This window comes from Cariama cristata, unplaced genomic scaffold (genome assembly GCF_000690535.1).
Source record: "Cariama cristata isolate BGI_N322 unplaced genomic scaffold, ASM69053v1 Scaffold24681, whole genome shotgun sequence".
Taxonomy (NCBI): domain Eukaryota; kingdom Metazoa; phylum Chordata; class Aves; order Cariamiformes; family Cariamidae; genus Cariama; species Cariama cristata.
Window position 1 is genome coordinate 1 of NW_009601337.1, and position 14713 is coordinate 14713.

A 14713-nucleotide genomic window follows, 5' to 3' on the forward strand; every position below is an offset into this window, starting at 1 on the left:
GTAACGATTCTATGATTCTTCAAAGTAAGATCCATTGTTTCAACCAATGTAAAACGTTGTAAGTCAGTTGATGACAGCATTGCTATTCCAGCTTATATTGAATAAAGATCTAGCCCAAAAAGATGATAAGGCTTCCTCCAGCCTCTGAATTTAAACAGGGCTATTTTGCATATTTCCTTTGAAGAAAGCTTTTACAAGTCCCCTTTTCTTCCCTGTGAATATGCTCAGTAAACATTCTTACACCAGCAATCCCAGGCCCATTCAGAGCCCTAGTTAGGACAGAGGAAATGCTATGTGCCACAGGTGTGCCTCCCAGCAGGTTTTTCAATATTTCAGCAACAGGTTCAAACCATGGCTTCTATAACGTTAGGTAACTGGACCTCAAATGAACTTGGTCTTTGCAGTAGCAACAGATCCTTAGCATTTGCAGAATATTTCTCTAATCTTCAGAGCTATTCCTGCTCCTCAGGATTACCTGTCCTTACGCTTAGGACATGCACTATCAGGGCCATCCTCTAAGTGAGTGTTTGACAGTTCTCTGCATCTAGCACCTAGCACACAGCTGTTTTGCAATTCTCTTAAGGGCAAAGCTTTGTAACAGCCTGCAGATAGAAAGAAGGGAAGAAAAATTTTTCAGCATGCTTATTTGATCAGAGTACTCATTGTGAACAGGTGATGTGCTGCAGGGACATCTTTTGCAGCTAGGGAGAGAAGAAGAGGTTCATTTTTCTGCCTGCTGCTCTCAGAGCTTCCTGAGACAGTGACTTACAAAGAAAATCAAACACTTTGCATTCATTATGTGATTTAAAAACAAACAAAAATGAAAACCCAGAGATACTGAGGATCTCATTCTGAATACTGAGTGGGACCTGAGAACATGATGTAGCTGTCTTTTGGAGCAGAAGTTTTGCTTTCTGGTCAGGGGACATGTTTTGCTCATGGTAATTTTGTGATTTGTGTGGACCTCAGGAAAACTGGCCAGATCAGAGTAGTGTGTGCCACACAATCCTCTTATTTAATTTCTCTATTTATTTTGAATTAAGGAAGCAGGCTAATGATGTTTCATCCCCTAAGAAATACGTTAATTCACATTTAATCATTGTGTTTTAAAATAAAATGTTCTTCACCACCACTGGCCATAGGTCAGCCAGTTAGCTAAACTAAACCTGGGAGAGCACAGATCCCTGGAAGAATACGGATCTAAAACTGAGAGCAGGATGAGCATGAAAAATAAACTGAAGCATGAGCCACTGAACAGCACATACACTTCACTTCTGTGGTTCAGAAAAGGGTTTTTTTTCCTACTGGTAAGTGAAGTGCAAATAGAGTTAATGTTAACATTATGTGTTCCTCTGAACCTACAATGAGACAGGAAGGAGGCACACCTCAGATGTCAAGAAGTCAGGCTTCAGGAGAAAATAATGTACTCATCTGCCTGTACCAAAGGTTTTTAGTGAGTTGGGGAGTAAAAGCAAAGAGGAAACAGGTCTGGAAAAGACATAAGATATTTCATTATTTGTTTAAAAAAGCCCAAATATTTCTTGCGTAGCATGCAGGAATGATCAATTAGTTGAGATGAGTTTGTCTATCCCTATTTTGCAGGTCATTCTTCCCTGAAGAAATACAGTGTAGTGTAAAGTACCCACAGGATTCAAAGGTTTGAGATCTTATTACTGAGTAAAGCTTCACATGAGCTACAAGGGTCAGAACTAGTCTTGAAGGCCTGCACAATCAGTCCATGGTTGTTTCACTTCCTTTACCAGCCAGAGAGGCTGGAGCTACTGTCCATGCCTGGAACAAAAGACTCTGATATTTAAGGACAGCAAAGTCTTTCATGAGCTAAACTGGCAAGAGCAGAATATATAGTATGGTTGAAAAGTACTGCACTTCATGTCGTTCTGCTTGTCTCTGCAAACAGAGTCACTGCAGGCAGGTCACCTCTTTCAACCTTGGGAAGACTATATTCTTGCAACACAGCTTTCCCTTGGCCATGACAGGAGTGTGAAAAAATAACTATAAGGATTAGCTAGTGAATAGCACATGTTATATCTTTATGGTTTAGGGAAAAAACTTTGTAGTGGAAGCAGAGTTACATATAGTGTGGGTTTTGATTCTGCTGTATTCCTCTATACCTGGAAGAATATGAAAAATGCTAAAACATCAGGAGACTTAACTGTCACCCAGGCTTAAATAAAAAAATTGAACTAATTTGTGTATGCTAAGATTTTGTAGTGAGTAAGACAGAAAGTAACTCTAGGCTCAATTATTCACACAAACATTAAGAAACTGTGTTCACAGAGCAAGAGACTATCTCTGAGCAACAATTCCTGTTAGAGGCTTCAGAGCTCCCACACCTCAACACAGGGAGAAAAAGAGCTGCTCGCCTGCTGGTTATACATAGGTGAAAACCTCAGAACATGTCCTGAGTTTCTGTGAATCTAGTCCTCATCAGCCACAGCCACACAGACAGGGATAGCACTTCCATTCCCGCAAGAGTCGCTGTTGTCAGCTTTTCCCATGCATATGGCATATGCCTTCCCAAGGACTCTTTGCTACAGAGCCTTTCCATATAAAACATGTCTTTGATAAGCAACTTCCCTTGCAAAATTTCTAATAATGTCTTTCCAAAACAAAACCAAAGCCACCAAACCCTTGCAATTTGCTGAATTCATGTAAATATTGCACTTTATGCCACTCCTGGCATTACTTTGCCTCCCTGTGTCTTTCTGTTGAAGCACCTTCACTGAAATCTTATTTAAGGCATCAGATTATAATCAGACTGAGTTCCTCCTCAAGATTTAGTAGTATTAATGGTTTAGGGCAGAATCTCTTACCACTTAAGGATCTTAGCTACAATCCAGGTAAATGTGAAACTGTCTTCAATTTACAGTGACACTGCTCAATAGCATCTTCCCACATGACAGCATATGAAACGCTAAACATCTGTTCATTGCACAATGAAAGCTAACTGTCAGCATACAGCACATTGCTACCTTATCCGCTGGCCAGTTAGCACTGCTCCAAAGCTCAACTACTTCCATATGCTAGAAGGTTTAATACCTTGGCTGTTCAGCCGTAATAATGTGCAAATACTATTTTGTTGTTACCGGTTTCTGTGTTTTAAACCAGCACAGGCTATGTGGACATACCTGTGTAAGTGAAAAGGTGACTCTGTTTCTCATTATATCACTTGATATTTATTGATTAATATTGCTTTCAGTAGGTATTAGCTTTATGCTTGTGCCACACAGAGCACAAGATGCATAGCTAGTGCTTAGGAAGTAGCAAACGTGGCAGCTATGGTATGTGTTCTAAGGACTCTGGACTCAATTAATGATTTCTCTTGAGATTTCCTGTATTTGTACCCTTTATGTTGGACAGGCTATCCCCTTATGTTTCTGGTATGGTGGGCATAAATATCTGGTAAGTACCTTGTTCTGAAATACTGAAATTCCTGTATCAGTCTATGCAATGTATGATACCATGTTTACCATGGCTAAACAGTGTTTGGGGCAACTTGGGTAGATAGTTGTTATCTTTCCTGCTTGTATTTCCTCTGCCTAGCTAGATATGTGTGTGTCTAGCTGGAGTGCTGCCTAAGTTTCTGTACCAATGGATCTTGTATAGCAAACTGCTGTCATCACTGCTGTGGTTCTTGGCTGTCTCTCTGATCTTTCCAGTTCTCCTGACCTGACTGAACCTGTGATCTACAAACTATTGGGTTTGCCTTTTAATTTCATCTAGTAAGCAAAAGCATGATGAATATGCTATGTTTGAATTTACTCAAGTGAAACTGCTCATTTCCTGTGAGAAGTGGGAGGAGGACAAGAGGCAATGCGTGCAAATTGAAATACAAGATACTTTGTCTAAACATAAGGCTTTTTTATTGTGAGGGTGGTCAAACAGTGGAAGAGTTTGCCCAGAGAGGCTGTGGAGCCTCCATCCTTGGAGCCCCTCAACCCATCTGGATGTGGTTCTGAGCTATCTGCTCTGGGTGACCCTGCATGAGTAGGGTGGCTGAACTGCCAGCCTCAACTCATCTCCAATGCTGTGACACTCTCACAACAACTCGAGTCATGACAAATTAAGATGCTTAAACCCAACATTGGCTTGACAAGATTTTTCAGGAATTGGTTCGTAGTGAATGAGAAAGAAACATGCTAAACGCTGGGGTACGCTGCAGCCCAGGAAAAGCACAGGGGATTCTTCACACCTGCTCCCAATGCTTCTTCCAGCTTTGGGCTGCACGTTCCCGTGACCCCTCTTTGGCATAGCCTCCAAGTCCACCTCATGCAGACAGTCCCCACTTTCTGCTGGTGATTATCCCTGTTCTTTTGCCTTTAGGTCTGCTTTATCTTTTCACTATACTTCTTCTCCTTCCACATGCCCTTTCTTCCTCCTCCACTCGCCCATCTCCACCTCCCCCAAAATGTATTGCAAAGCACCTGCTGCTTTCCACTGGCCTTCAAGGACTAAGTGCAGCCCAAGGGCATAGAGTCTTTTAAAAACTGTTACACCACTCAAATATTTTTTGAAAATTTGACACATCCTCCCTGGAAACAAGCTCTCACAAAGTAAATATTTTCTGAGCTTGTCAATATGGAAGGAAATACATGACTTCTAAAAACCATATTGTTAAAACTTAAACTGCTGCCTGAATAACCAGCAGTCACCTACTAGATTAGGAGACTTGCTACACACTCTCTGCTTATGTTATTAGCTGCATTAAATTAATGGGATAGCCTCAGTGTGGGCAGCTTTGCTGATTTTGCTATGTTTAATTAGAGTTAACTTTTTGCAGGATTGTTCTTTCCTTGTAACTAAATGTGGAGGATAAAACTAAGCATCAGAGAACTCAAAGGCAGAACTCCCACCAACTTAATTGGGATCAGGATTCTTCTCATGCTTGAAATACTTTCAACTTTTTAAAGCCTTTTCTAATAGTATATTGCTTGGAAAAGACTTCGCTGTTCATGAGGAATGTGGATTTTGGAAAAGTGTGGTGAATATTTTGGTTACCAGGAGAAAAAGGCTGAAAACTTTGTGCACAAATCCAATTTTATTTCAGTTACCTTCTTCAGTAGCTATACAGAATACTTTGGACACTGGGCATTAGTTGAATTAAGTGTGATTAGTCTTATTAAAAACCCAAATTTCTGCCCAATCAGTTTTGAAAATCATTGTGCATGGAGCATTTCACCACTTCTATTTAAAACAAGATCTGACAAATGAAATTGTAAAAAAACAAAAAAGTGATAAATGCACAAAACTATGAAAATGGCCTAGAGCATTAAGACCTAAAAGACTTAATTAAAAAAAAAAAAAGCTGCTATTAGTTGTATCTAGTGTGCTACCCATAGGTACAAATGACTGGAAGCTTAGAAGTTTATATAGTTATTAATTACATTGAGAGCATACATACACGTAGGTCTATTAAGTAGCGTCAGATGATGTTTAAAACCCCTATTTCTGATATTCTCAGTGTGGTATCAGAAGTGAAATTAAAAGGAGACTAGAATCAGAAAACAAATTACTTCATTCTGACAGGAGCCTAAGAAAAGGCATCTAACCTCTGAAGTAGTTTGTGGCACTTGTTAGCTTAGTGTCCCATACTTGGCATTCGCTCAGGGGAACTGTGGGTTGCCTGGAAGCTGCCCTAGTGTACTCTTATGTACAAGGTATAGAAATAGAGCTGGCTGTTGGCCTTAGCCATGCAAGTCTTCTGTCCCTGGTTAAAAATTCAGTAGGTCTTATGCAAACACGTGCTGGTGCTTCTCAGTTGTTCTCCTGCGGCACTGCTGTTGCCTAAAAGGAAAGAGGAGAGGTTGCTGTTTTGAGGAAAGAAACAGTCACCACCTATTTCAAGTTCTTAGCATGGGCCTTTATTCCCAGAGTAGCTCAGCATCTTAAAATGGTGCATTTGTTTTCAGTACTCCTTGGCATAGTTTTTCAGAGGGCGCTCTGCACCTGACAAAATCACCCTGTCCATCGGCTCTGTGTGACCATGAGCAAGCCCACGGCAGAAGGGACAGCTGAGGAGTGCTTCCTCCTTCAGGCTGTCTTCTGTCCTTGATACTCTGCTCTACTTCGTTTTCACAGGAACTGCTTGAAAGTCCAGCTTGCAAGGCAGGCTGCAAAGAGAAACCACCTCCCTCAGCAAAATTCCCAGCAGCAGGAAACTTTTGCATCAGTACTCGCATGGTTTGTACCTGAACTGTGTGAACAGTTACTTCCATGGGCAAGTCCTTGGATAGACTACCTACTATTTTAATTATTAGGCCTATATAACTTATTATGTATTTACTGTATCTAGTTAAGTAAGACTTCATCATGGCCAGACACCACACACAGGATTTACCTGCAGAAAAATTTTAGACGAAGAAGAAGTACTGAATGTGCTTTAGCTAGGCAGATCTTCTCAATCATAAAAGATATACAAGTATACTTTACATTACTCTCTTGGTATTTTTAACTTACAGCTCTCTGTCTTCCTACATCATTGTGAGATCTAGTAAGCAGAAGAAAGTTTGATTTTCCAGTCAGTTTTCCAAAAACCCTCACTGAGACCAGAAGGTTTTGTAGTGTGAAGTCATTTCAGGTAGCTGGATGGCCCACACTCACTACCACTTTCCCCCTTACTGGAATTCAATTACAGGAATTCATGAAAGAGACCCAATGATTAAGATTTACCTCTCTCCTGTAAGTCAGATCCAGTTTCCCACAAAATGTACATACACTGCCAGATGGTTACAGCTCATGAGTAGGAAAATAGTCCAAGTCAAAACACCTAGTCTCACTTGTTATCTTACATACTTCATATTCAATAAAGTTAAAATAAAAAGAAAGCAAGCAAACACTCAACTCTTACGTGATTTTCTTTCAACATTTTTCCATGTTAATTTCCCTTTAAAATCTGAATTATAAATTTGAGTTTAATTTCTCAAGGACCTTTCAAACTCAGGAAGGTCAAAGTTTGTGTTTCAAACAGTTTCAGCTGTTTGGTAAAGTTGTAATCATGTACTGTGACAAGCTTCAAAGAAATAATTTACATGGCACTCGTCAGTTACATAAAACTTTGAACTAGATCTTTCTAAGGGCTTACTCCGGGAAACTTCTCAGCACTGAATTTCTGGCTTCAGTGAAAGGTGAAAGTGTTCTGCATCTAACATAACCAAACAGTCTTTGAATCTCTGTGGCTGAACATCAAGAATCTGTCTTTTCTCCCCGTATAAGCAGTTACATTTCCCAATGCATGGAAGAGCGCTAAAAGGAACTGTAGTAAACTCTCCCAGATGTCCTATCTTGGTCCCTCAAAGCTGATCTTAAGATTTCTTTTCTATTCAAATAAAATCTCATGCCATTGCTCAAGAATGCAAACAGCCAACCAGCCTATTCTAGCTCTCAGAGCAAGTCTTTCTGTGTCAAAGTTTTGATTTTAAAGAATTACATTAAATTAATTAAAGTCTTCTTTACAGTAAGCTACAAGGTTTAGAACAACTGACATGAAATTTGATGCTTTTTGGCAGAACAGTTTAGGCAGGAAATGTTACACATGACAAGTTGGCCAAACAACGTAGCTGCTTCATAGTTTTCCATTGCCTATGTTGCATTTACCACCATTTGCTGCCTGAAGACACTTAGCTAGTAGCAAAATTCTCATTAATCCTCCTCTTTGCTCAGAACTGATTTCCTGATGATGAAGGGAAGGCAAGCTACAAAGCAGGGAACTCCCCATGGGGAAAGGGCAAATTGACAAATCGAGTACTATTTGGAAACAAGTTTTATGCTGGTCCTAGATGGGGATGCCCTGGGAAAGGCAGGGCTGCTGGACCTCCTGCCTGTCCCATGGCATCGGGGCTCTGCCCTGTGCAGACAAGAGGGCAGCCCCTTGTGCCCATCTCCGCAGGGGCTCAAAGCTTGGGGCCAGGCGGGGAGTGTGTATTCTCCTACTTACACAGACAGTCCGTTCTCCAAACTGGCTGTAGAAGGTCATCTTGACTTTGTGCTTGTGCCCAGTCCTCTGATCAAAGGTATTACAGCTGTCGAAGGGCGGGCTGTACAAATGCAGGCTAACAGCAGACTCTGTGTGGCTTATGTTCTCCACACGGTGCAGGCCAATGGAGTCTACACCAGGGAGGGCATGAAACGAGAGGTTGTGTTAGTGGGAAGATTTAATGAGATCTAAGATGCCTGGAAAAATCCTTTCTAAACCGAAACTCACAAGCAAGCCAACTAGGCATGCCCACACTTTTATAGGCGACAAGTAACTCAGTACAGGGAATATGACTGTTGTTCTCTAGCACAGATTCCAAAATACACTGCTAATTCAAAATACATCATTGCCTTCCACACTTCAAGTAACTTCTGGATTATCTGCTACAGAATAAAGACCAATAGAAATTCAGAAAAACATAAAGACCATGCTGTCAGTAATTTTCTAGCTATCATTCCCAAAGGACTTCAAGGTTATTTACTTTCCTAGGAGATGCTGTTGTTATAGATGCTTCAGAAGTGGGAACTTTCGTGTTTCTGAAAATTAGCAAGACATTTTACAGGGAAAAAGTTTTTGTATTGCTAATTCTTAGCCCTGTAACAAGGATATCAGTCACATTAAAAGTCAGCTACGTGTATTTGGGGCATGAGCTTATGGACAGAGATATAGTTGTCTTCTACTGCAGGCATGTTTCCTAATTAATCCTTCCAGTTTATGACTTTGGAGAACAGGCTTTTCATTTGCCTGCTCTTTTGACTAAGGTGACAAAGTAGTAGTGCCTGGCATACTTCCAACCTTAACTGAATAGTAAACATAATTGAACACGTAATAAAATAAGGCACTGTCTGTTGTGCGGTCACCAATGAAGTAATGGCACTTCCTGTGACAGCGGAGTAGAAATCAAGCTATTACGTAAAAATGTAAGGTATGAAGAATCACATCCACGAAACAGACCATTTCCATTCTACACTGAAGTGGAGGTTTTCAATTACTTAAAAAGAGACCTTGAAATTAAATTTATGACCCTGCTGTAAAAGCAACTCAGGCCTTTGTACTTGAATAAATATGTTATATAATACCTAGACCTGTATTGTGCAACGTAGGCATGCTACCCTGAGAATCATGAGTACACTCTTAACTCTGATACATTTGAAGTGTAAGCCCTAAGTGTCGTTGACATAGTTTATCTAAATAGAGGACATAGGGGAAAACAGTTCTAAACCTGTGCTCATCTAATGAGAGACTTGAATAAACACTCTTTAGTGGGTTCTAAACTTAAAAATAAAGTACAAGAGCAACCAAGAAGCATGCAATAGAAACACGAAGGTCACTCACTATTGAAGTAGTTAGGGCAATTGACACACTGTCAGTGTTTTCTACTTGTTTCACCTGTTTCTTTTAAATCAAAATATCTGTTATGAAACATGGCAGAGATCCATCCAAACTGCCTCAGAGAACGGAATACCAAATTTGTTTAAAACGACCAAGGAAGCTTTGGATCAGATGCACACAGGGTGCAATTGCTTGCATCGGAAAGAACTGCGTAGGCAGGAAAACCTGACTGGACAACCCACATCCCCAGCATGGGAGCATCAGCAGATGTGTCAAGCTACTTCTTGCATTTCCTGTCCTGTGGATTTTGTCTTTTCACTTAATGTGGCATAGCTTCAACAGAGGGCTGCAGAGCACTAGTCTTTTTTCCCCAGTGCCATCACCCTGGCGTAGTCCATAACCCAACATGAGGCTTCCGCCAGCTGATGGGGTCCCAAGCTGAGCCCCACAAGGTGTGTACTCCAGTTTTCAACTCGTCACATAAAAGGCAGATAGCCCCCTTCTGTGACACTTTGCCTTTGTTGTGCTGAACTCATTGCTGTTCAGTATGATGTGCAGTATCTTTCATAGCATCAGAACACATTACACCCAGCTGGCCACTCCAGGATGGCCTCCAGCATAGTACAAGGTGGTGATAGTTGCAGATACATGGAATGGCATGAATTTAGGTACCTAGGGAGCCTTACTGGTGGAGAACATCTCTCAGTATCTGTGGAGTCAGGCAATTTTTTTGTAGATTGAGTGGACTTGAGCATTAAAATTCTGCTCATCCTGCATGTCAGCACTACAGTCTTTTGTTGATTCAGACAAGAAGTAGCAGTGAGGATTGGGACCTCTGCTCCTGGCTGGTCGATTTATTCTGTAGACAGCTTTTACATTTTTGACCTAGGATTTCCATGACTGACCAAAAGGATTATTTCTTTGAAAAAAATGAAGGTGATTAAGATATCTAAACTCTGTTTCCCCTCTTTCTCACAAAATACTATTCAAGGTCTATGTTTACAAGAATTTCAGATATGTCTGCATCATTAGGGACACAATGCTGAAGGCTGCTTGGTCTAGAGGAGATACTTGGCATATTTATGTATCAAGCAATTGCTGCAATGTCTTTGGAGAGAGTTAAAAGGATATTTTTTTGTTCTTTGTTTTACTGACTCTAAATACAGGTTTGTGCAGAACCTAGAGAGCCACATTCTTAAACTGTGCATAAAGCCATTAGCATTATGCTGTTAAAGGTAGGAGACTAGAAAGCAGATGAGCTCTTCTGTTAGGAATAAAAATTGTGGATGGCTAGTTGTCAAAACAAGCTTAATAGCTTACCATTAATGTAGGCACATTGATTTTCCCTCAAAACTCGTTCTGATTTCTTAGTCATTTCACCATTCCCTTTTTTCTCAGGCCATTCAAACAGAGTCTCCTTTAGATTTCCCTGAAGGATCTTCATAAAGCAGTGTGAGTCAGTGTGATCATGGATGCTGCTATATATGTAAAAAGAATAACCAAACTCAGTGTGATATACATATTTAATTTCAGTACAGCAAACAGGACAGATGGGATAGTGTATTGTAACTGGGCATAGCCCTATAATAAAATGCCATTGCACATGGGTCATGCACAAAAGTCTTAGGACAAAACCATTCACGGTGACTAAGGTATGCCTACTTAAAACTGCTACCTCAGAAATGTATTGAGATAAACTCACATACAGCAGGACTTGGAGAAGAGTCAGACATTGATCAGCCTATGACTTTGCCACAGAGAAATACAAAGGAAGTCTGGAGGAGGGAAGCAGGCAGAAAAATTCTTCAGAACACAAAAACTCTTGTGGGCCAAGAAACAAAATGGTGCTTTCCATAGTGACCCCAGGCAGAGGCTCATATAAACTTGCAAGTATACCTGATATTTGCAGATCCACCATGCTTGCTCCTGAAACATGGCAAAAACGAGCTACTTCTGCTTAATTTCTATGGTCTTTTTACTGCTGACATGCACAGGCGTTTGTTGAAGAAAAAATGCTGTACCTCTCACTCTGATAGTATTGACAGCTACAGTAAGCTGTTAATTTCACTAGTTTGGCAAAACATGAAAGAAACAGCAGGATCTGATATGATCTGTCTGCTTGCTTGATCTGTCTCCTTGCTCTGACATATCTTTTAATTGCTACATTTTGAGACATATGGGCTAGATATGTAGTTTAGGTTTGTGGCTTTTTTTTTCATTTGGGTTTTTTTTTATCTTTTTTAAATAGAGGAGTACCTGTTATAGAAGTCCATGGGATTAGGACAAAGGGAAAGCTCTTCACACATCAGGGATGAGGGAGAAGGGGGAATTTCACCGTCCCAGAAGTACACTGCTAATGAGTTTCAGTCAGAAACTTGGTACTTGTACATTACTGTTTTCAGTAAACAAATGTCAGGGTTTCTCAAACTGAGATGCCAAGAGAGCAGAGCTTGCTTCAGGCACAGAACAGTTCATAAATGCCACGTTGTCATGCTCCTTCCACAAGCCATGAGTACAATCTGATCCTCCTCATGTAGGAAGTAAAAACATCTTGTGGTCTCAGTCTAGCTCTAGCAAATGCTCATCCAACTCAAACACAGTTTGACATAAAATACAGGCTTTGTGGGAACAGCCTGGAAGGAGTAGAGCTAGTGGGCTTGGTTCCTATATCCCTCTGAGTGTAACGTCATGGCATCCCCTAGAGAATACTGCAAATGTTCAATTGTACATTCAATTAAAACAAACAAAAAACCACTCTGACATCTCCTTAGGTCTTCTACTTATCTGCAAGAATAATCTGTCAAAACCTGCAAGTTTTGTTATTTCATATTTTGATTTAGCCAACATTTTGTGAAAGACTACCAAGGGACAGATCCTGCCCTCACGTTTGTAGGACAACACAACCCAGTGTACAGTCTGTGTACAAAACTCAGGAGGCCACATCAGCAATGTTGTCTGTTTTGAGGGAGGAGAAGGGATGCGTGAACCTAAAGAAAGCCAAGTACTCCTGGAAAGGGGCCCAAACCTACTTTTTTCGTCTTGTCACAGAGGCAGGATTTAAACACCATGAGAGAACAAAGACTATTTAAACTGCACTAAGTGCTGCTTCTGCAACCAAGTGTCGTACGGGTCTGTTGTATGGGACAGGTTGAACAGCAGGTGTTCAACCTATCCTGGCCACAGGACCATCTGTATCTCTGGGACTAAAAACTTCCTCTGACAGAAGGGAAGCTTAGATTTGGTGGAAAAAACAGAGCATTTTTAAAAGAGTGCTCTAAAAATGTCCATGAGGTACAAACTTGCAACAGCTACAGCAAATATTCACGACTGCTATACTAACAGGATCCCTGCACTGCTTAGTTTCTGGACACTTTCTGATAGCTCATATAGGGCTGATTATTTTTCTGGTTTTGTACGACAGTGAAAGATACAGTGGCTTTATATCTCTTTGCTAAAACGATAGTCTTTGGATACGAACCTGCCATGCCCTTCACCCCAGCACAAGATCATCAAGTTGAACTTTCCATTTCCATTGTCCACAAGATTTCTGGTATACCTGCAATACAAAGTGTTTGCTTTTTACTGTACAGATATGCCTATAAAAGATAAAATTATACAAACATGTTTATGAAGGAAAGTTGTGACATATAAAAATCCTTTTTCTTCTTTTTCTTGAAAGTCACGTTTTACTTGGAACAAATTAAATTGAATTTTTAAGCTTCTTTTTTTGTAAGAGTTGTGGGAAGAAAAAAAATGGACATATTTAATATTTTGTAATCGTATTAACTTTTGAATTACATAGATGATTGGAGTTTGGGAATGAACTGTGAGTCTGAGACTACAGTGGTAGACAGGATCAAATCAAAATAGTTATTGAATGAAGTCACTTCAGCAGCTGGCTTATAATTAGAAACAGAGGACTGCAATGAAACAAGAAAACTACATGATTACATTCTTCTGCAGCTCCTTTTCAGATATTCTTGGCTTTTCTTCTGTTATGCAGCACTTATTTGTACAAAGCCAAAAAAAAAAAAAGAAAACAGAAGATGTCAGGCTTTCCATACCTGGTCCTCCTACCCTGTTCCTGAAAGTTCTACGTTTCGTACTGTAGCATCTGTGGGTGGACAAAACACCTGTGGGATAAATTCTGCCCACGTTTACTTCTAAACAAAGTTTATCAGAGGAAAATTTGTTAAAAATATTTTTCAAGTGCTACCTTACAGGTGGCACAGAATCAGCTTGCTTCTAAAGGATTTTTATTGATATGCATGTTCTAGACTGATCTGCTCTGAGGGCTTGAAAACATCTTTAATAGCAACATCTTATGTTTGTTTCCTTGTACTCTCCTGCAAGCCTTCCCCGAGCTGCTGCTTATGTCATTCTATTGAAAAGTTCACTAAAGAAGGGACTGGGATTTTGCTCTATACATTACTTTCCATAGTGGGGCTCTTCTGATCTGGGGCTGGTGGTTCTAGCTGTTACGGTGCAAGTAATGCAAGCAGGGGAGCACAGAAAGTGCACTGAGTCAACTGAATGCTTTTTAATTAGTTGCCCCATAACACCACTCTATTTTACTCAAGATAGGATGCTCATAATGAATTACTTTCAAAGCATAACATGTATATCTACATGCTGCCTCTCACCGCATCCTCAATTTGTGTGTATATTAAGTAGACATATTTTTCCTATGATGTCAGAACATAAGGAATCAATGCTGGCATTTGACTGAACTTTTCAAGTGCTGTTATTTCTGTACAGCAGGTCTGGCTGGCCAAAAACATGAGGGCTGCCATGCATACTTCCACTGTTAGCAGACTTTGTTTTTCCAATTTTTAGTTACCTATCTTCTGTTACAGATTTCATGATTTGCTCTGAATGGAGAATAGTCAACACAAGGTTAAAGGACGCTAAAAAAAGTCAAGCCAGATGATGCTTTCATGATAGCAAGGTTAAAAGGAAAATGTTTGGGGTTTGTTGGGTTTTTTTACTATTTATTGTTTTTTAAAGGAAGTGCTCAAATAAAATGTATTTATATTGAAAACGAAGACAGGAAAGTCACCAATGGCAGGCGTAAATCACTTGTTAGCAAAGTAGGAGCGACTCAAAACCCTAACAGGTATTCTCCTTCCTCCTGGCAAGCAGCAAAAAGCCTCGACCTGCACGACCCCAGCGGAGGAAGGGACTGAAGCGTGGGGGGCTGACGGCCCCCGACCCACCGGTAAGGCAGGGCACACACTCACCGGCTTCTCTACCGACCCTCTCTACCAAACGCCCGCTTTGGAGCGGTCTGCTCCCTGACCCCAGCACGCCGCGCAACCTCCGCGCAGCGGTTTCTGCTACCGACATGCCTCTCTCGGGATTTTTTTTTTTTCCTCCACTTTTTTTAAA

General features: G+C 40.6%; 1 protein-coding gene across 1 annotated transcript; it reads right to left on the bottom strand.

Moving 5' to 3' along the window:
- Nucleotides 1-5420: 5420 nt before the first annotated feature.
- On the bottom strand, nucleotides 5421-14671 carry CDO1 (cysteine dioxygenase type 1). Its single transcript, XM_009710422.1, has 5 exons — nucleotides 14566-14671; nucleotides 12804-12900; nucleotides 10646-10803; nucleotides 7955-8124; nucleotides 5421-5805 (listed from the first exon to the last, which is right to left on the bottom strand). The coding sequence occupies exons 1-5, from the start codon at nucleotides 14669-14671 to the stop codon at nucleotides 5776-5778; spliced, it is 561 nt and encodes a 186-aa protein (XP_009708724.1). The 3' UTR covers nucleotides 5421-5775.
- Nucleotides 14672-14713: the final 42 nt, after the last annotated feature.

Excerpts from the sequence above, each read along its gene's own strand:
- CDO1 (XM_009710422.1), bottom strand. The coding sequence starts at position 14,671 with ATGTCGGTAGCAGAAACCGCTGCGCGGAGGTTGCGCGGCGTGCTGGGG. Across the intron at positions 10,804-12,803 it reads TGGGGTGAAGGGCATGGCAG|CAGCATCCATGATCACACTG; the intron begins GTTCGTATCCAA and ends TTACATATATAG. Across the intron at positions 8,125-10,645 it reads TCAATGTGCCTACATTAATG|ACTCCATTGGCCTGCACCGT; the intron begins GTAAGCTATTAA and ends TCCCTGGTGTAG.